The 21,906-nt window shown below is 44.1% G+C and overlaps 1 protein-coding gene across 2 annotated transcripts in view; it reads left to right on the top strand.

Moving 5' to 3' along the window:
* raph1a (Ras association (RalGDS/AF-6) and pleckstrin homology domains 1a) overlaps positions 1–21,906 on the top strand; it is a 103,335-nt gene that overhangs the window by 63,674 nt on the left and 17,755 nt on the right. Inside the window, exons 7-11 of one of the 2 annotated variants that reach the window (XM_075480253.1) lie at positions 843–995; positions 2,838–3,014; positions 7,144–7,218; positions 16,518–16,595; positions 21,697–21,771. In XM_075480253.1, the coding sequence (XP_075336368.1) occupies positions 843–995; positions 2,838–3,014; positions 7,144–7,218; positions 16,518–16,595; positions 21,697–21,771 (558 nt within the window). The remainder of the gene's footprint in view (positions 1–842; positions 996–2,837; positions 3,015–7,143; positions 7,219–16,517; positions 16,596–21,696; positions 21,772–21,906) is intronic. The other variant, XM_075480254.1, reaches the window with a different exon arrangement.

The raw sequence follows: 21,906 nt of genomic DNA on the forward strand, positions 1-21,906 counted from the left end.
GGCGGCTTTCCCGATCAGTGTTAATCTTCATCACAAAATATCCTCAGTTTTGCTAAACAGTCTTTTTAGTTTTCAAACTTTTTCTCTAAAACTGTCTTCACATCCTGAAAAAATCCACACTTTCCAAAAACTCTCCTTCCACTCCTGCATGTTCACATCCTCTGTTACGGCCCACACAGATATAGAAACATACGCAAACATAAATCTATATGTAATATATTCAAACAAAACTATTGGCATCATTTTTGCCTACTGGCGCGTTGTTCTCTGTTCCTCTTCATTGGTTGTCCTGTAATTTGATTAGTTGGATGCTGTCAGATCAAAACAACGTGGATCTAATCTGATTGGATATTGTGCCGACAGCGCGCTGGCTCTCTCTCTCTCACAGTCACACAGATGCACACGTGCAAATAGAGAGAGCAACCATGTCAACATACTTTTTAATCTTTGGGTTTGGGGAATGTAGCAAGTATTTTCAAGTCAAAAGGATCAAGTCCAAGTGAAATCACGGGTCACTGATGTTAAAGTCCAAGTCGAGTTACAAGTCTTTTTAGATTTTGTCAAGTCGAGTCTAAAGTCATCAAATTCATGACTCGAGTCTGACTCGAGTCCAAGTCACATGACTCGAGTCCACACCTCTGACGTCTGCTAGAGGCAATAAAAGCTCTCATTATTTTCTTATTTCATGACTCTAGGTTGATTAGAGGCTGAGAAACATGAAATTAAAGTGAATGTTGGTCCTTCAGGTTTCAGGAGGCGGTTACAGCTCGCTTTGCTGTGTAAAGGCTTTGTTTCTCCTCTTCATCACTCTGTCCTTCTTCCTCTGGTCGTTTCTTCCTCAGGCGTCCATCAGCATGGACGCAGCTGCCCGTCAGACCTCCTCCCACTCTCTTAGCTCCGCCTCCTCCTACACATCGGCTGCGGTGCGACGCCCCGGGGCCTCTCAGCGCCAGCACCGGCGTACGGGATCAGTCGGCACGGTCAGCGAGCACGAGGTGAGCACCCGAGTTCGTCTGCTGACTTTAACTTTAAAAGAAATGTTTAAATGTACGAAACGATCAAAGTTTGGTCTGAATCTGAACAAAATGAGAAACTTTAACTTTAAATTTAAAAGTTCCAGATGAAGATTAAATCAGCAAACTGGTGTTAAAGGTTAAAAAGACCAAGGCTGTGTTCGAAACCGCATACTTCTCCTACTACTCCTACTAACTTTTTGAGTTAGTATGCAAGTTTGAGTAAGCGAGAAGTTCCCGGATGCATACTAGATTCGCCGAAATGTTGGGTATGCATCATGAGGTTACTACTCATACTCAAACTACCCAAGATGCAGCGTAACGTAACGTCGCCGATCGTCATTTCCTGTCAAAACGGCAGTTTCAAGCTAGCTACAACGAGGGTAGGTTCACTTCCTGTTTTCAAAACAAAATTGTATGGTAATGGCTTTCCCTATGATAAAAGGCAACGGGTATTTTATTTTTGTGAAAATAACCGGAAGTGCGTTGCTCACTGCGGCTAGCTTTAGTAGCGCCGAATTAGTGGGAACAAAATTGTAAACAGCCGGTATTTTGTCAGGTTTTCAACACGTTGGGGATCTAAACGACTACTTTCTCTCCTGAAAATGTTTCAAATGTTGCTAAAGTTTACAGAGTTTAGAGCTTAAGGGAAATCAGCTTCAGGCCGGCTGATTTCGGCTCGGGCAGGAGCGAAATGCATTGTGGGTAAACGCTCTGCATACTGTCTGATCGATCAGTATGTAGTATGTAGTATGTAGTATGCAGTATGTAGTATGTAAGTATGCAGTATGCAGTATGCAGTATGTAGTATGCAGTATGTAGTATGCAGTATGTAGTATGCAGTATGCAGTATGTAGTATGCAGTATGTAGTATGCAGTATGTAGTATGCAGTATGCAGTATGTAGCATGCAGTATGTAGTATGCAGTATGTAGTATGTAGTATGTAGTATGCAGTATGTAGTATGCAGTGTGTAGTATGTAGTATGCAGTATGTAGCATGCAGTATGCAGTATGTAGTATGCAGTATGTAGTATGCAGTATGTAGTATGCAGTATGTAGTATGTAGTATGCAGTATGTAGCATGCAGTATGCAGTATGTAGTATGTAGCATGCAGTATGTAGTATGCAGTATGTAGTATGCAGTATGTAGTATGTAGTATGTAGTATGCAGTATGCAGTATGTAGTATGCAGTATGTAGTATGCAGTATGTAGTATGTAGTATGCAGTATGTAGCATGCAGTATGCAGTATGTAGTATGTAGCATGCAGTATGTAGCATGCAGTATGTAGTATGTAGTATGCAGTATGTAGTATGCAGTATGTAGTATGCAGTATGTAGTATGCAGTATGTAGCATGCAGTATGCAGTATGTAGTATGGAAGTATGTAGCATGCAGTATGCAGTATGTAGTATGCAGTATGTAGTATGCAGTATGTAGTATGCAGTATGTAGTATGCAGTATGTAGTATGTAGTATGCAGTATGTAGCATGCAGTATGTAGTATGCAGTATGCAGTATGCAGTATGTAGTATGCAGTATGCAGTATGTAGTATGGAAGTATGCGGCTTCGAACACAGCCTAAAAATTGTCCTAATTTCCCAGAAAGATCATCAGAGCAGTGATTTATCCTCCAGTCCAGTCTCTCCCTTCATGTTTCTAACCTTTATTTTTCAGTTAGTGACACAATCAAAGAAAAAAACAATGATTCTTGTGTTCACTTTGGACTTTTATTGCATCTAAGACACTGAACTCAAGACTTTTCATGTTTTATCTCTTTAAAAACTTTATTTAAATTGTTGACTTGCATCCATGTTTGTCTTCAGGCGCGTTCGATTGTCCACTCCTCACGCTCCTCCGTCACCTCGGCGTCCGGCATCTCCGTTAACTCCGCCTCCTCCATGGACTCTCTGGACAGCGTCCTGCGCTCCGAGTCGGACGGCGCGCAGGCGGCAGCCGCGACCTCGGCGGACGGCGGCGGTCAGCGCCATCACAACTCAGAGGTGCGAACACGAAGAAGCTGATTCTTCTCCCCGTGTTGCTCTGCAGATACGTCCAGAAGCAGCTTTTAACAAACACTGATGGTGAAGAACAAGGACACGAGGGTCCATTTGGGCCTGAAATGCGTCCCGTGCACGCCTGCACACGTGCACACTGAACACAGGAACCTGTGTAGATGCTCCCCTGACGACATATTTGGCTTATATTAATGATTTTAGGAAATTAGAGAAATTATTGCATAAATAACGAGACAACCGAGAGTCCAAGAAGACACAGGGAGTGCACGGAAAGTGTGCACGTGAGCATATTTCTGGCACAAATGGAACCTCGTACAATAAGCCGGTGACCAACACGGTTATAATTTGGCTGATGAGAGACCTTCACGGGAATAATTCCCAATAAAAGCGAATTTAAGGCGGACTGGATCCGCCTCTCTGGGATTAGTGGTTTCAGGCGGATTATGAGCCGATTACGTTCATCAGACAATAACAGAATTAATTTAATTCAGAGGAATTATTAGCATGCAGATTTAGGATGGGAGGGTTCCCAAAACAAAGAGTGGACGCCGTGGAAACGCATCAAACACAGAGATTAGATCGCTTCAAGAACGTTTAGGTCCCGATCAACAAAAGACTTAAAAATAAAGGCAGCGAACAGAATATGTGGGAGTCTGTGCAGCTCCGGCCCTTTAAGATCCTTCAGCACCAAACTACTGAGCTACGGGGTGATGGAAGTTTAATTTAGTTAAAAAATACGTCAAATTTCAGAGTTTCTGTTCAGTTCTTTTAAAAATTTGTGGATGTGAGTCCAAATCCATCGACCGACACAGATCGTGACGCACACTGAGTCCGATGCGTTTTATTAATCTAAATGTTGAGTATTATCTGCTGGTTTCAGACTTAAAGAGGACATATTGTGTAAAACTCCTTCTTCCTGTTCCTGGGAGCATATATCAGGGCGTCTGAGGTCACCAGCAGGTGTAAAACTCCTTCTTCCTGTTCCTGGGAGCATATATCAGGGCGTCTGAAGTGTAAAACTCCTTCTTCCTGTTCCTGGGAGCATATATCAGGGCGTCTGAGGTGTAAAACTCCTTCTTCCTGTTCCTGGGAGCATATATCAGGGCGTCTGAAGTGTAAAACTCCTTCTTCCTGTTCCTGGGAGCATATATCAGGACGTCTGAGGTCGTATCAGAGCCCAGTGGATAAACTCTCTCTGAGGCTAATGTTCTGTGGACCATTTAAATGTCTTTGAGGTGTTTTCTACCCAAAACTGCTCAGTGGGTTCTGACAGTTTGCCTCTTCATCTCTGACCAAAGCTGCAGCAGAAAGAAAAGCCCGGTTCTGATCTTCCTGATTCGTCACCACAGAGATCTCCTCACAGCTAAGAGCATCTAAACCGGAGTTTATGTTCAGTGTCTGAGCTGCTGGGGGGGTTTAACCCCCCCGGTGCACACACAAAGCCTGCCCAGGGAGCAGGAAAATGGGCTAATGCTGCTTAAAATGAATTAAATTAGGAAGTGAGTCGGTAAGAGATAGAGTGGAAGGCAGTTATGAAAAGAAAAGGGAAAGAAGAAGAATCCAGAGGAGGAGAGGATGAGATGGACTGTTTTCACCTCTGCTCCCAGGAGTCCAGCTCATTACAAGCTCCCTCCGATCGGCTATTAAGGCCAGTAAAAATAACCGCGTTTTGGGACCGAATCCCAAAGTAGCTGCAGATGTTCTGGTTCTTCCTGCAGAGTCCAGCCTGAACCCTGTAATCAGAGGAATGCTGCGTCACTAGCGCTGAGAAACTAAGTGAACCCCTGATCCAGCAGCTGGTAGCAGCAGTGAGAAACTAAGTGAACCCCTGATCCAGCAGCTGGTAGCAGCAGTGAGTGAGAAACTAAGTGAACCCCTGATCCAGCAGCTGGTAGCAGCAGTGAGTGAGAAACTAAGTGAACCCCTGATCCAGCAGCTGGTAAAAGCAGTGTGTGAGAAACTAAGTGAACCCCTGATCCAGCAGCCGGTAGCAGCAGTGAGTGAGAAACTAAGTGAACCCCTGATCCAGCAGCTGGTAGCAGCAGTGAGTGAGAAACTAAGTGAACCCCTGATCCAGCAGCTGGTAGCAGCAGTGAGTGAGAAACTAAGTGAACCCCTGATCCAGCAGCTGGTAGCAGCAGTGTGTGAGAAACTAAGTGAACCCCTGATCCAGCAGCTGGTAGCAGCAGTGAGAAACTAAGTGAACCCCTGATCCAGCAGCTGGGAGCAGCAGTGAGTGAGAAACTAAGTGAACCCCTGATCCTGGTCTTGTGGTTTGTTCAGATGCAGCTTTGCAAACCTAAGCTGTGCTGCCATGTTCTTTTTAGAGAGAAGAGGCTTTCTCCTGCAGCCCTTCCACACAAGCCACACCTGTTCAGCCTGTTTCTAACTGTGCTGTCATGACCTTTAACCTTTAACATGCTAACTGAGGCCCGCAGAGTCTGAGATGTAGCTCTTGGGTTTCTGACCTTGGGGTGACCTTTAACCTTTGTTAAACTAACTGTGGAAGCAAGAAGGGTTCACTTAGTTTTTTCAGTGTTTTGTCTCAGTTTTTCTTCAGTAAATAATGACTCAGTATAAAATGTCAAACTTTGATTGATAACAATATCAGCAAATCTTCACATTTAAATGTATCATATGTGACAGAAACAGTTATTTATTAATTTACTATAAATGAAATGATTTAATATAAACTTCTGCTTCTGTGTTCGGTCGGACGCTGGAGCAGAAATCTGACTCTAATCGTGTTTGACCTAAATATCAGTTTTAATCTCACAACCAGAGAACGAATGCTTTCTATCAAACGATTTCCAGTGATGGAAACAACTGCACGCTCAGATTATCAGAGATGAGATTGTGTCTGAATCTCTCATTTTAAAAGGGAGATTTCAAAGTTTTTGGACACGTTGTTGCGCCTCAGATCAGGATCAAACAGAGCAGGGAACGTCTCGGTGGTGGCTCTGATGCAGCTCGTACGTGCGATGATGGACGCCTCATTGCGCCGCAGATTCACGTCTGTTTGCACGCTTCACATTTTACATACGAGTAAAACGGTAAATGATTCAGCAGATGAATCATTAATGAGTGTCTGTCTGGAGTCCTGCTGGCCGGGAGTAAAAACTCTCTGAAGCGGCGGTGACAACACGCTCAAGTCCGTTTGAATTATTTAACCTTTATTTCCCCTCAAAAAATGTTGATTTTTCCACTTTATGAGAGTCTGAGTCAGTTATATGATACAGGCGAACCTTAAAAGTCGAGCGTTTTATCAGAAATCAGCTGTGATTTCATCCTTTTCCTGAAAAAAAACCTGCAAACTAAATGCAGCTCATTGTATTCAGACTGAAATATGTCAGCTTCTATCACCTATAAGATGTCCATTCAGCGTCAGGATTAAATCTGAAAGGTTTTCACAGAGTTTCAGAGTTTTTACAGCTGAGAAAAATCAAAGAAAACATCAGGAAGAAGTCGGATTTCAGAGCTCAGGTGAGGTTGATCAGTCCCTCCTTTTACTTATTCTCCATCTAAAGAAGCATTAAGGCCCTTTAGATGGAGCGGTACTCTCTTAAAAGACAGATTTTCAGACCCAAACACAAAACAAAGCGACGCGGTTGTGTTCTGGGGGACCTTTTTTTTTTTACTTCAAAAGCCCAAAAATAGGCTCTCAAGCACAGAAAAAAAGTCAGTTTTTCCCAAAATGTCCAGTTTAACTGTAATGCAGGTTTCTGAACATCTTCTTCTTCTTCTTCACACAACTTGTTTTTTAATCAGCGGTTTGGTTACATCTAAAGATCTTTTAACAGTTTCATGTTCATTGTTGTTGACGTTAATGACACCAGGGGCGGAGCCAAAGGGTGGCCAAAGGGGGCCTCCCCACCCGGGCCAGCATTGAAGCCCTGCAGAGGGCTCCTCGTGCACTCAAACTTTTCTGCATTTGACTGTGAGATGATGTGATTTTAAACTGTAATCGGTTCATGTGTTTCGCAGGGGTTCAGTCTACGATCACTTTGTCATTGCTGCTGATTTCTGCTTCACCACACAGCTTTCTGCTAAACAGCCACATCCAATCGAGCAGCAGATTCATTCACAGGAACTCTCTCCGTGTTTCTCTTTAAAGCACTCCTATCTGGACAGGGAAACCTCTCTGATTCTGAGAAACATAGCTGGAAAACCTTCCCACCTGCTGACCAAGGTGACGCTCTTCATCCGTTTCTGCACGCCACCCCTTCCCTCTCTCGCATGCTAGCTTCCCGCCTCTCTGCTATGATTTTGTGCATGAGCATGCCAACCCCTCTTTGATCCCCTCCATCTGTGCTCTGACAGCGGAATAGTCTGTGTTAGTCATTTTGCTTTGACATGTCCCTGCTGTGCCGTCTATCCCGAACCTCTGCAGAGGTCCCGAGGTGGGTCGAGTAGCCAAAAACTGTACTCGAGTAAAAGTACCGTTACTACAGCATAATCTGACTCAAGTAAAAGTAAAAAGCAGTCATCCAAATAATCACTTGAGTAAGAGTGAAAAAGTGCTTGTTGAAAAAACTACTCGAGTACTGAGTAACTGTTGAGTAACGTCTGATTTATTTGTTAACACAAGCATTCAATCAGACAGACAAAAATACTAAATAATCATCTTTAGGCAAATTAGAGTTCATCCAATTGATAAAATAAATTAAAATAAATTACAAAATAGCTTAAATTAAAATAATCCAGGTAAATTCATGTACTTTAATAAAAAATAAGAGAGACTTAGGAAATGTTTAAAACATATGTAACCCATATGTAACCTAAAAAACAAACATTCACCTATCCATGGGGGAAAAAACGAGTTTAGGAAACTTAGCGCTACATGTTTCCTCAAGTTAGATGTTGAGTTTCTGCTGAAATGTGCGTTTGTTTTGGTTGCCACAGAAGACACATAATGTAGCTGCTGTTTCTCACTCTTTGTAAGGTAAACATGCTTTCAGTATGAGGCCTCGTCTGCGTCTTCATTTCCCACCGTTGGTTCTGACATTTTTCATCTGTTTCTTTCTTTGTTTGCTACGACTGCTAATGCTAAAGCTAACCCGTCCCGCCGCTGAGATCGAGTACGGTCACGTGACCAGACTGCACGGCTGCGTCTGATTGGTGGAACACAGTCAGGTGGTAGAGCCTTTGGCGGAAGTCTCTCTCTCTGTCAGAATAAAACATTAAAATGAGGCGTACGCGGGGGGATAAAAATAATGAGGCGTAGAATACCAAAGAGGTAAGAAGAAAAGTAACCAGCTCATTGTAGCCTAATGTAGCGGAGTAAGAGGACAGTTTCTGCTGCACACATCTACTCAAGTAAAAGTAAAAAGTGTAGAGATTTAAAACTACTCCTAGAAGTATAATGTTTTCAAAAACTCAAGTAAATGTAACTCGTTACCACCCACCTCTGCAGAGGTTGCTATGAAACTTTTGCCCTAACCCAACTCCTCCCCGTGGCTCTAAGCTAAGGTGCCTCTTTTCTTTTGGAGATGAAGCTTGTGGTTGTGGCGCCCAGCGCTCTGACTGAAGGAAAGAAAAGCAGCATCTTATGGGAGAGACGTGGGGATTGAGCCTTTGTGTCCCTGCCTGAGTGTGTTGTTCTTCCCCTTTAAACAGCCTGTATGTGCAGCGATGACACAGCTGATTTGCTTTCATCAAACGAGGCCATTTCCCTTTTTCCTCCATGAAGCCGGAGTTTGTCTCATGGGTAAATGGCCGAAGTGAAAGCACCTGAAGAGACTTTGAAGGATACGATCACACAGGAGTGTTTTTCCTTTAGTTTGTGCTGCTGATTTAACATCTGCATGAGATGCATATTTAATCTGGCCCTTAACTGACGGATAAAACGTTTGGAACAAGCTAACGGTTTTAAATGAGCTGCTGAAACATCCTGTGTGATCGTTGTGCTTCAGCTCTGTTTGCTGATGATTAAACATTAGACGTGTTGCTACCTATGATGACGTATTACCGGTGCGAGGCCAGCCGAGGTGAGTGTAACGCGCCACACTTGTGTGTCTGCTTTCCTTTATTAAGAAACAAAGCTGTCATGACGCGTCGGAAGGCGTTTGGAGCGTCGGGGAGATCCCGTAGAAGTTTCTGTTTTGGGTTTTAAATCGTCTCCTTTGACTTCCGGGTCACGACCCCGGGAAAACATCTGGAGCATGCGCAGAACGCAAAGTCTGATTCACCACGTGCTTCAGCGTCTACAAGCAGGTTTAGAGTGACTTTCAGCCCAGTTATCTGGGGTCTGAATCCCATCCGATCCAGTTCTTAGTCAGATTAAGGTGTCTACATGCACTTAATAACTCAGTCTGATTGTAATTCAGCCAATAATCCGATCCTTTCAGTGCCATGTGACCCCACTGAGTGACCAGCTTCGGTGATATTAGCGAAACAAGCCCATCAAACCTCTGCCCGTGTTTATTCACGGGCAGAGGTTGCACTGCGCTGTCAGTATTTTCCCCAGTTTCACTCAGTATTTTCTCCAGTTTCCATCCGTATTTCCCCCGGTTTCCCTTTCATCTCTGAGCCTTTTTAAGCTGCAGCCTTTTGGAATCTTGTGGTCAGAATGGGAAGTTTTCTTCCGTGAAGCTTAAAGTTTATTCAACGTAATAATTAATCCCTGTTAAATGCTCACTTTGTTGAACTTATTCTAAAAGGAAGTGTCTCCAGATCAAAATGTCGGTTCCATGACTGCACTGAGTCTCCTTCACAAACAGAATTATTAACACGGTAAAATCTCGTAGCAGTGCGACACATTCACTGTGTGTGTGTGTGTGTGTGTGTGTGTGCGTGTGTGTGTGTGTGTGTGTGTGTGTGTGTGTGTGTGTGTTTGTTTGTTTTCCTGTGGTCAGGATGTTGGCCACAGCTGGATATCGGCCCGTCCTGGGATCAGATGATTGATGCAGAATATAGAGCACTGGAGCACTAAAGCTGCATGAAAGGGCAGCACAGATTAAGTTCAGTGGATTTCTGCCGCCATCCCAGATGATGTGCGTGCACGTGCTCGTGCTCGTGCTTGTGCTCAAGCTCGTGCTCGTGCACGAACAGAAGTGTGTCTCCTGGTCCTCCTTAAGCTAAAAACGGTCGGCTTCTGAACGGCTGAGGGCAAAGTTGGATGTGCGTGTTTGTGTTTGTGTGTGTTTGTGAATTAGTGAGCTGGCTTTGCTCTGATTGGATACACACTGCTCTCATTCGATTGGACGATAGAGCAAAAAAAAAAAAAAAAAAAGCACTTTGATGGGATGTCACAGGAATGTTTGAGCTGCGAGGAGATAATCCTCTTTGTAGAAATAGGGGTGATTCCCTGTAGCAGCACATGCACGCACGTGCACACACACGCCCTCACACGTGCACGCGCATAGCAGCTGGCAGGCACATGCACGCGCACAGCAGCTGGCAGGCAGTGGGCTGCGCTGCCAGGAGTTTATGGCTTTCGATGTCTTTTTTTTTTAAATGTGTTTATTATTTTTCCTTTTTCAACATAAACAAACACAATGACTAAAGATAGATGGATGGATGGATAAGTACTTTATTCATCCCAATTTGGGAAATTATTGTGTTGCAGCAGCGTACAGTATAAAAGATATGTAAACAATTAAAGTAAAAACAAGCAAATAGAATAAAAATAGAGAATAAACATCAGCTATAAACAAATCTACAGTGTGAAGAGTAGGGTAAATAATAATAATAGCAATACTACTACTACTACTAATAATAATAATAAACATCAGTAAACTAAATAAATCAGGTTTGTACATTTAACAATAAAGGTAAAAATAAATTTAACTGAGCAGACTGAACCAATAAGAAATATAGGGTATGTGGATAATTTACATTATATTGTGCTATGATGATAAGGTCAAGCAACACACAATCAGCATCCATATTGATAGACAGTAAAAAAGAAGAACATAAATGGGTAAATAAAAGAAAAGAAGAATGGGTCCCGTTATTATGACCTTCCAGAGAATCCCTGTAAAAGAAAGGAAGATACATCGGGATCCAGGTAATTCAAATAAGGTTTCCAAACCTCGTAAAATTGGTTGGAGTTTGAATGTGATACGCAAGTCAAGTATTCCAGAGGCACTTTATGCCGTCCCTTAACTTTTTTTTTCCTTATTGCTAATCCACTGCAATAAAATATTCTTCCTCGCTGCAAATGTAAGAAAACAAAACAGTCTTTGATTTGTTGACCTCACACCTTTAGCAGGAAGGCCTGATATAAGAGACAGTGGGTCCATCCCCAGCTTTAATCCCAGCATCTTTTCAGTTTCTGTTAAGACATCAGACCGATATTTCTGCAGCTTATGGCACGACCAAAGACAGCGAGTTAGAGTGCCAATTTCTGTTTTACATTTAAGACAAACTAGGGTTGAACTTATGTCTGCGATTAGGGGGATAAATGCATCCTATGCAAAATCTTAATCTGTATTGATTTGACACGGTTACCAACTGATATTAATTTAGCACGGGTTCACATACTTTCCCAGTCAGCAGCATTGATTGTGACGGACAGTTCTCTTTTCGATGTCTTTTTAATGAAAGCACGTCGGAGTAAACCCGAGGATGCTCTTAAAGTGATACTCCGGAGTAGATTCACCCTGGGGTCATTTGAACCGTGACATCCAGCCAAGTAGCCCACCCGCAGTTTTTCCGATCTTGGCTGAACATCAGCTGAGTTACTGAGTTATCCCGAATAGCTTCGTACAAGCGCTAACGGACCCTGGCAGTATCTCCAAAATTACCACACTAAAATCACATGCCATGACACCAAACTTCTACAGTAGTACAAATATGGTCTGTACTCACAAAGCGATGCATTTGGAAGTTTGTACATAGTCCAGGAGTTTATTATTATCAACAACGGGCTCGTCCCAGATCAAGGAAGTGACGTCGACGCAGCTTTAGCAGCAGAGAAGCTATTAGGCTTGTGGCATGTGATTTTAGTGTGGTAATTTTGGAGATACTGCCAGGGTCCGTTAGCGCTTGTAGAAGCTATTGGGGATAACTCAGTAACTCAGCTGATGTTCAGCCAATATCAGAAAAACTGCGGGTGGGCTACTTGGCTGGATGTCACGGTTCAAATGACCCCAGGGTGAATCTACTCCGGAGTATCGCTTTAAGTTTTAGATTCTGGACTTTTTAGCGTGTTGTGAACTGATCGATGCTCCCACATAACGTCGCTCTGAGCCCAGTGGATCAAAACCAACCGAACGCTCTCAGATTAATGCTTTACTTCTGGGATCTTTCTGCCTCTGCAGCATCTGGCTCCGGATCCAAATCCAGCTTTTCCTGCCGCAGATCAGGCCCAGATAACCCGTCTCGTGCGGCCGCTCTGACTCGTGACGTGAAACGCTCTGAGCTGTTTGTTGAAAAAAGTCATTTTCTTTTCGTCTTTGCTCCAGATTAGAGGCTGACGGAGCCACGATGGGACCTGAGATTTCAGGCAGATTACGAGCTTCGGGGCCGGTCTAATTCCTGCTCCAGTGATTAGGTTGAGGGTGTAATTATCTGCTCTCATTTGGGAGTTCAGCCGTATGTGGCATTCTGTTTCTGTGTCAGTGTTACACCGCCTCAGCATCCACCCACACACAATGCTGGCCCACTTCTGCTCCTGATGTTTACGCTTCATTCACATCAGTTGGCTCTGTTTCCAGCCTACGGTGGCTGGGGAGGGACACGTTCCTCCTGACTTCAAAGGCAGTGGGATCTTTATTGGACAGAAGCTAATTTCAGTGGCTCCATAATGTAGGTCAGCTGAATATATGTGAGGTGATGGTGATGACTGTGGTGCAACAGAAAACTGCAGGAGAGGGTTCCTATCTGAAACACAGCGTTTTAGGTCTGAATTAAGGCAAAACACGATGTTTTAAAGGAGAATTACTGACCAGGCGAAGCCACATTTGGTGTTTATTAATGCATGAATGTGTGCTCAATGGCTTTTTTCTGAAAAGTTTTTTTAAAATCCAATAGTGTGATGTTAAACAGGCAGTAACGGGTGTAATTCACTGCTTACAGGCTCCTCTGAGGCAGAAAAATGACCAAAGAAGGCTGCAGCTCACCGATTCTAACAGTTTAATAGTGCAAACAGATGTTTTACAGAGTCAAAGTGGATACAGAATGCAGGCAGGCAGTTATATCGATCTCACACAGAAGCCGCTCACTGCAAGCCTTTTGGATAGCCAAGAACAAGGGTGTGGGCTTCATGGAATAAGTATTCAAAGAACAAGCTGTGCCATCAGAGGTGGGTAGAGCAGCCAAAACTGTACTCAAGTAAAAGTACTTGTAAAAGTTACTTCAGAATAATATGACTCAAGTAAAAGTAAAAAGTCGTCATCCAGATAATTACTTGAGTAAGAGTAAAAAAGTGCTCGGTGAAAAAACTACTCAAGTACTGAGTAACTGTTGAGTAACGTCTGATTTATTTGTTAACACAAGCATTCAATCAGACAGACAAAAATACTAAATTATCATCTTTAGGCAAATTAGAGTTCATCCAATTGATAAAATAAATTAAAATTAATTAATTAATTACAAAATAGCTTAAATTAAAATAATCCAGGTAAATTCAAGAACTTCAATAAAAAATAAAAGAGACTTAGGAAATGTTTAAAACATATGTAACCCATATGTAACCTAAAAAACAAACATTCACCTATCCATGGGGGAAAAACGAGTTTAGGAAACTTAGCGCTACATGTTTCCTCAAGTTAGATGTTGAGTTTCTGCTGAAATGTGCGTTTGTTTTGGTTGACACAGAAGACACATAATGTAGCTGCTGTTTCTCACTCTTTGTAAGGTAAACATGCTTTCAGTATGAGGCCTCGTCTGTGTCTTCATTTCCCACCGTTGGTTCTGACATTTTTCATCTGTTTCTTTGTTTGTTTGCTACGACTGCTAATGCTAAAGCTAACCCGTCCCGCCGCTGAGATCGAGTACGGTCACGTGACCAGACTGCACGGCTGCGTCTGATTGGTGGAACACAGTCAGGTGGTAGAGCCTTTGGCGGAAGTCTCTGGCTGTGTTCGAAACATACTTCCATACTGCATACTCATCGTACAATCGAGCGTTTACCCACAATGCATTTCGCTCCTGCCCGAGCTGAAATCAGCCGGCCTGAAGCTGATTTCCCTTAAGCTCTAAACTCTGTAAACTTTAGCAACATTTGAAACATTTTCAGGTGAGAAAGTAGTCGTTTAGATCCCCAATGTGTTGAAAACCTGACAAAATACCGGCTGTTTACAATTTAGTTCCCACGAATTCGGCGCTACTAAAGCTAGCCGCAGTGAGCAACGCACTTCCGGTTATTTTCACAAAATAAAATACCCGTTGCCTTTTATCACAGGGAAAGCCATTACCATACAATTGGTGCTTTTGTTTTGAAAACAGGAAGTGAACCTACCCTCGTTGTAGCTAGCTTGAAACTGCCGTTTTGACAGGAAATGACGATCGGCGACGTCACGTTACGTTGCATCTTGGGTAGTTTGAGTATGAGTAGTAACCTCATGATGCATACCCAACATTTCAGAGAATCTAGTATGCATCCGGGAACTTCTCGCTTACTCAAACTCGCATACTAACTCAAAAAGTTAGTAGGAGAAGTATGCGGTTTCGAACACAGCCTCTCTCTCTCTCTGTCAGAATAAAACATTAAAATGAGGCGTACGCGGGGGGATAAAAGTAATGAGGCGTAGAATACCAAAGAGGTAAGAAGAAAAGTAACCAGCTCATTGTAGCCTAATGTAGCGGAGTAAGAGGACAGCTTCTGCTGCACACATCTACTCAAGTAAAAGTAAAAAGTATAGAGATTTAAAACTACTCCTAGAAGTATAATGTTTTCAAAAACTTACTCAAGTAAATGTAACTCGTTACTACCCACCTCTGGCCATCACAGACTAAAAGCTTGGACACAGCTTAGAAAGCATTGTTTGCTAGCATCTGCTGCTAGCTTACAGCTAACATGCTAACCTGTCTCCCTCTGGGATCAACAGAGGAACTATCTGTATCTGTATGTAGAGCTGGAGGGTTTCTGGTCTGACTGGAGCAGCAGCTTCATTATGTCTGTGTTACTGTTATTAAATCAGGCAGCAGATGTCCAACGAGTAGCTGCTGAGCTCGCCAAAAGGGTTGAGCTCCCGCTAAGTCTCCCCCGCTGAAAACAGACTGTGAACAAAGAGGTGTTAAAACAGGGCTGAGGCGGAAACCAACAGGTGTTTTAACCAACCCAAACATCTGGATAAGACCTCAGAAAAATTCTGTCAAATTGTTAAAAAAAAAAGGGGCAGATTATAACGGCTTTAATTGGTTTTCAGGCCTGATTAAGGAATAAAACAAACATAAAGAAATAGAGAATCCAAATAAGATGAATGAATTACTATAAATGAAAGTAAATAAGAATATTTCTAGCTTTATTCTTTCATTAATTCCTCTTTAACTCGAGTTTGTGAGGTTATAATCGGTGAGCTGTGAGTTATTCGGCCCTTCATCACGGAGCTGTTTATGAGCTTAATGCTGCTGCTTCCAGAATATTTGGGTTGTGTTTGAGCTTCAGTGGGTTTTAAAGGGGGGGGGGGGTCCCATAAGGAGATTGGCTGCTAATCTCCCCTTCCTCATCGTCTTCATTTCTTTCTGCCCTTTCGCTCATTCCCGACACGGATTCTCTGGTGTGTCCCTGAGCCCAAAGCGGAGCTCTTTGGGACACAGAAAAAACACCTAAAACTCGGTGAACTCGTGATGAATCTGAGCGGAGCTGCAGACAGACTGATGACGAGGAGAGAAAAGAGGAGAAAATGAGGAAGAGGAGGCGGCTGAGAGGAAGGGGCGGCTTCAGATAAAGAGATCAGGGGATGTAAGTTGGCCCGGCAGCAGCGCCCCACCCCCAGCCTCCCATAACGCCCTCCTCTTCCTCTCCTCTTCCTCTTCCTCGCAGTCCCTCCATCTCGCTGTGACGGGCTGATGAGTCAGTCGGGTTCACCAGGAACTCTGATTTCAGGCGCTGACCGGCTCAGCTGTCGGTCGGGAAGCTTTGTTTCCTCTCGTGGTTTCGCTGAAGCGTTGTCACCGTGGATAATCCTGCAAACGTGTAGCGCCCGGGGACTAATCCAGCCTCGTTCCCCCGCTGAGCCACGATGATGCTGATGAGGGGAAGCAGGAAGAGGAGCGATGCCTGCTCACGGTCCGGGCTCTGCGGACGGCTGCCGTCTGTTCTGGGACTGACCTTTGGCAACGCTCCTTCAGCCTGTCAGGACGCCGCGGAAACGCTGCAGGCCGAAGCCTGATCAAACTCTCTGAAACCGTCCCGACGCCGGCTTTATTTTTTATCTGAAGGGAAGCAGACACACTAGTGAAATCAGCTGCAAACGCAGGATGAATTCCTGCTGGAGGCATCAGGTAGGCGGGCGGGCGGGCGTCTGCGAGCGCGGCCGTGTTGGATTTTGGGATTTTTGGATTTACCGCCGCATGATGTGTTGTTGTTGTTGTGTGCAGGAGGAGCAGGCTGCCAAGCTGAAGGCCGAGAATATCCGCGTGGCCTTGGAGAAGATCAAGGAGGCTCAGGTGAAGAAGGTGAGTCCGCTCCACGCTCACACAGAATGTGCATGTGTGCGTGCACGTGTCCGGCGGACTGTTTCTGGGTCAGGTCAGTGTTACTCTGCACTGAAAGCCCGGCTCGATAACAGCTGTGGGCGACGCTCGCGCGCACACGCAGCACTCAGCATAATGACCGCTGCAAGTTAAATCCCAATCCAAGAGAGACGGGATTACCAGTCTGGATTTACTCCACTAACACACTCACATGCACTCATTCTCCAGATACCTGAGAGTGTTTATGTGTGTGAGGTGGAATCGTCTGTAATGTCGATCTGCTCGATGCCCTGAAACTGACGGCGATCTCTCTGCATCTGATTACGACACGTTAAAGGGGAACTGCGGTATTTTCAACATTAAGCCTCTTTTCTGAGTCGTCTGCAATGTTTTAGAACCCCCCTCACCGCTTTTTTGATGTTTACTGCTGTCTCCGGTATTTGCCTAATTTTGATTCTTCTCAACCTGCTTCAGACCGGCAAGTCATGTGCATGTCTAGAAAGGTCCGTAAAATTACCATAAACGTCCTTTTTCAAAATAATCAACTCACCGGAGTGGTTACTGGTGTGCACTGGTAATCCATATCAAATTTCGTTGCGAAAAGTTGCTTCTGTCGTGTTTTATTTGGCAGCTCGTTCATGCTCGCACTATTTTCTTAGCGTGGCGGAGTAATATCAACCAACATCCAGTACAAAATGTCAAATAAAACACGACAGAAGCAACTTTTCGCCACGAAATTTGATATGTATTACCAGTGCACACCAGTAACCACTCCGGTGAGTTGATTATTTTGAAAACGGACGTTTATGGTGCTTTTACGGACCTTTGTAGACATGCACATGACTTGCCGTTCTGAAGCAGGTTGAGAAGAATCAAAATTAGGCAAATACCGGAGACAGCAGTAAACATCAAAAAAGCGGTGAGGGGGGGTTCTAAAACATTGCAGACGACTCAGAAAAGAGGCTTAATGTTCGTTTATAAACGCTGATTCGACTGTAAAGAAGTCTTATTTTGCTCTTCTTCTTCTTCTTCTTCTTCTTCTTCTTCTTCTTCTTCTTCAGTATCAGAGCTTCTGGTGCATGTTAAAGGTCTGCAGGTGAATCTGTAGTCCAGACTCAAAAACACTCATTGTGAGATTGCTGTTAAGCATTCTCACTAAAACTGACGGCTGCATTCTCACTATTGTTTTTCCGTTTCTCTTTATTATTATCCTATTTTCCGTACGTTTTTTGCTTCCGCATAGTTTAAGCAAATTACACCATTTTTGCACAAAATGTTCAGCTCTTTCTGGAGATGGGGGGCTATTATTTTTGGTGTTTCTGACTTTTATCATTTTTAAAATATTAAGGTTTTTGTGCAACTTTTCCTCCCTTTGAAAGCAATGGTAAATCCTTTCAAATCATTATAAAAGCTTCCTCCTCTTTCAAACTTAACTACTTCAGCATACTTTCAGCTAGAGACACCATTCAAACTTTAAAATGTTCATAAGACATTCAGCTATTACTGAATGAAGCAGCTTTTTCAAATATTCAGCCAATTTTGAACTATCACAGTTTAAAAATGCAGTAAAATCCTTGATGATTTCTGAGTTTACAATGCATTCCAATGACACGGAATGTTCGTGTGCAGAGTGGAGGCTCCAACTGACGGAGTGGAAGAATACAGAAAGATTCTTCAGAAAAAAAGTTTTTAACCTCTCACTGTTTCCAAAATCTTTAAGCCACAGAAATAATTTTAGCATTAAAACGTAGGAAAATCTGTCCTCTTTCAGCCAATGTGACTTTCATAGCCTTCAGAACTTTACTTTTTGAATTAGAAGCCTCTGAATCACGGCAGTACCTTCCAACTGCCGATGCTTTTTGAATTTTTCTTCTCTTTTCTGTATTTTTTGTGCCTTCATTCAGCTCCAACTCCTTTAAAAAAATACCTTTTAGGCCTTTTGAAGCTTCAGCAAATGACTAAGTGTAGTTTTCTGCCTCATCAAACCCTTCGTTTCCTTCATTCAGCAACAGTGTTTTGCATTAAAATTAAACATTTCTTTTGCTACTTTGGCTTTTTCAGGTGTCTTCATTACTTCAACCTTGAAGTAAAATGTGAGCCCATTTCCCTCCAGCCCATTGTTCAAATCAGCTGCTTTGAATTAAAACATTTCTTTATTTCTTCTCTGTGTTTCTCTGTTTCCTATTTAACATCAGTGTTCTGGGGATCCATTTAACCTTTGACCTTTCTCATGAGAACTGTTCATCTCTGTGGTGAAATGCTCTTCAGCTGTCACTTCTGCACTTTTAAAATTCAATTTCAGGTTCCAATTAAGCTGGTACATCCTTTCCATTTAAGTCTTTTAGAATGATTTAGAAAAATATCAAGACTTTTCACTTATCTTCGTTCTCCTTCCGTAGTTTTTCAGCCTTCACCTTTTACTGCTGAGACTTCTGCATTTTTTAAAACTTTTTAATCAATTCCTAAGTTCTTCAAATAGCTTGAAATCATTCCACTCTTGTCTTTTAACATTCAAATTCCTTCAACCCTTCATATATATATATATATATATATATATATATATATAAAACATATACAAATATACATCTTATTTTTAACTCTTCAGCTTCTTCAACTAAGACTTCTGCAGTTTTTTTCCAGTAGGTTTAAATCATTCCCCAAGGGGCCCAAGGAGTTAGAGCCCCAAAAAGTTAGAGCCCCAAAGAGTTAGGGCCCCAAAGAGTTAGAGCCCCAAAAAGTTAGGGCCCCAAAGAGTTAGAGCCCCAAAAAGTTAGGCCCCCAAAAAGTTAGGGCCCCAAAGAGTTAGGGCCCCAAAGAGTTAGAGCACCAAAGAGTTAGGGCCCCAAAGAGTTAGGGCCCCACAGAGTTAGAGCCCCAAAGAGTTAGGGCCCCAAAGAGTTGGAGCCCCAAAGAGTTAGAGCACCACAGAGTTAGGGCCCCAAAGAGTTAGAGCCCCACAGAGTTAGTACCCCAAAAAGTTAGGGCTCCAAAAAGTTAGGGCCCCAAAAAGGTAGAGCCCCAAAGAGTTAGGGCCCCAAAGAGTTAGAGCCCCACAGAGTTAGAGCCCCAAAGAGTTAGGGCCCCAAAGAGTTAGAGCACCACAGAGTTAGGGCCCCAAAGAGTTAGAGCCCCACAGAGTTAGAGCCCCAAAGAGTTAGGGCCCCAAAGAGTTAGGGCCCCAAAGAGTTAGAGCCCCAAAGAGTTAGGGCCCCAAAGAGTTAGAGCCCCAAAGAGTTAGGGCCCCAAAGAGTTAGAGCCCCACAGAGTTAGAGCCCCACAGAGTTAGGACCCCAAAAAGTTAGGGCTCCAAAAAGTTAGGGCCCCAAAAAGGTAGAGCCCCAAAGAGTTAGGGCCCCAAAGAGTTAGAGCCCCACAGAGTTAGAGCCCCAAAGAGTTAGGGCCCCAAAGAGTTAGAGCACCACAGAGTTAGGGCCCCAAAGAGTTAGAGCCCCACAGAGTTAGAGCCCCAAAGAGTTAGAGCCCCACAGAGTTAGAGCCCCAAAGAGTTAGGGCCCCACAGAGTTAGAGCCCCAAAGAGTTAGGGCCCCAAAGAGTTAGAGCCCCAAAGAGTTAGGGCCCCAAAAAGTTAGGGCTCCAAAAAGTTAGGGCCCCAAAAAGGTAGAGCCCCAAAGAGTTAGGGCCCCAAAAAGTTAGAGCCCCAAAGAGTTAGGGCCCCACAGAGTTAGAGCCCCAAAGAGTTAGGGCCCCAAAGAGTTAGGGCCCCAAAGAGTTAGAGCCCCACAGAGTTAGGGCCCCAAAGAGTTAGAGCCCCAAAGAGTTAGTGCCCCACAGAGTTAGGGCCCCAAAGAGTTAGGCCCCCAAAGAGTTAGGGCCCCAAAGAGTTAGAGCCCCAAAGAGTTAGGGCCCCAAAGAGTTAGAGCCCCACAGAGTTAGGGCCCCACAGAGTTAGAGCCCCAAAGAGTTAGAGCCCCACAGAGTTAGGGCCCCACAGAGTTAGAGCCCCAAAGAGTTAGAGCCCCACAGAGTTAGAGCCCCAAAGAGTTAGGGCCCCACAGAGTTAGAGCCCCAAAGAGTTAGGGCCCCAAAGAGTTAGAGCCCCAAAGAGTTAGGGCCCCAAAAAGTTAGGGCTCCAAAAAGTTAGGGCCCCAAAAAGGTAGAGCCCCAAAGAGTTAGGACCCCAAAAAGTTAGGGCTCCAAAAAGTTAGGGCCCCAAAAAGGTAGAGCCCCAAAGAGTTAGGGCCCCAAAGAGTTAGAGCCCCACAGAGTTAGAGCCCCAAAGAGTTAGGGCCCCAAAGAGTTAGAGCACCACAGAGTTAGGGCCCCAAAGAGTTAGAGCCCCACAGAGTTAGAGCCCCAAAGAGTTAGAGCCCCACAGAGTTAGAGCCCCAAAGAGTTAGGGCCCCACAGAGTTAGAGCCCCAAAGAGTTAGGGCCCCAAAGAGTTAGAGCCCCAAAGAGTTAGGGCCCCAAAAAGTTAGGGCTCCAAAAAGTTAGGGCCCCAAAAAGGTAGAGCCCCAAAGAGTTAGGGCCCCAAAAAGTTAGAGCCCCAAAGAGTTAGGGCCCCACAGAGTTAGAGCCCCAAAGAGTTAGGGCCCCAAAGAGTTAGGGCCCCAAAGAGTTAGAGCCCCACAGAGTTAGGGCCCCAAAGAGTTAGAGCCCCAAAGAGTTAGTGCCCCACAGAGTTAGGGCCCCAAAGAGTTAGGCCCCCAAAGAGTTAGGGCCCCAAAGAGTTAGAGCCCCAAAGAGTTAGGGCCCCAAAGAGTTAGAGCCCCACAGAGTTAGGGCCCCACAGAGTTAGAGCCCCAAAGAGTTAGAGCCCCACAGAGTTAGGGCCCCACAGAGTTAGAGCCCCAAAGAGTTAGAGCCCCAAAGAGTTAGAGCCCCACAGAGTTAGGGCCCCACAGAGTTAGAGCCCCAAAGAGTTAGAGCCCCACAGAGTTAGGGCCCCACAGAGTTAGAGCCCAGACAGCTGCGTTCACTCAGCGATCCATCAATGCTGATCGGAGCTGGAGTGGATAAATGCTGTGACTGCTGCATTATGTCATCATGAATGCTGATTAAACTCCAGATGTTTAATCCGTCCCTCAGCAGTAACCTGACCTTCCTCCTCGTCTGTTTCACAGCTGGTGATTCGTGTTCATCTGTCAGACGAGAGCTCAAAGACGATGATGGTGGACGAGAGACAGACGGTCAGACAGGTATGAAACAGCTCGCCAAGATCTGTCATGGTGATCGAGAAGTGAAGAAGAGCCGCTTACTTATATGTGTGTCTTATGTGATATGAACAGAGCAGGGGAAGCTTATCAGTAGTTATTTACAGGTTTAACTCATGA

The sequence above is a fragment of the Odontesthes bonariensis genome, chromosome 12 (genome assembly GCF_027942865.1).
Source record: "Odontesthes bonariensis isolate fOdoBon6 chromosome 12, fOdoBon6.hap1, whole genome shotgun sequence".
NCBI lineage: Eukaryota > Metazoa > Chordata > Actinopteri > Atheriniformes > Atherinopsidae > Odontesthes > Odontesthes bonariensis.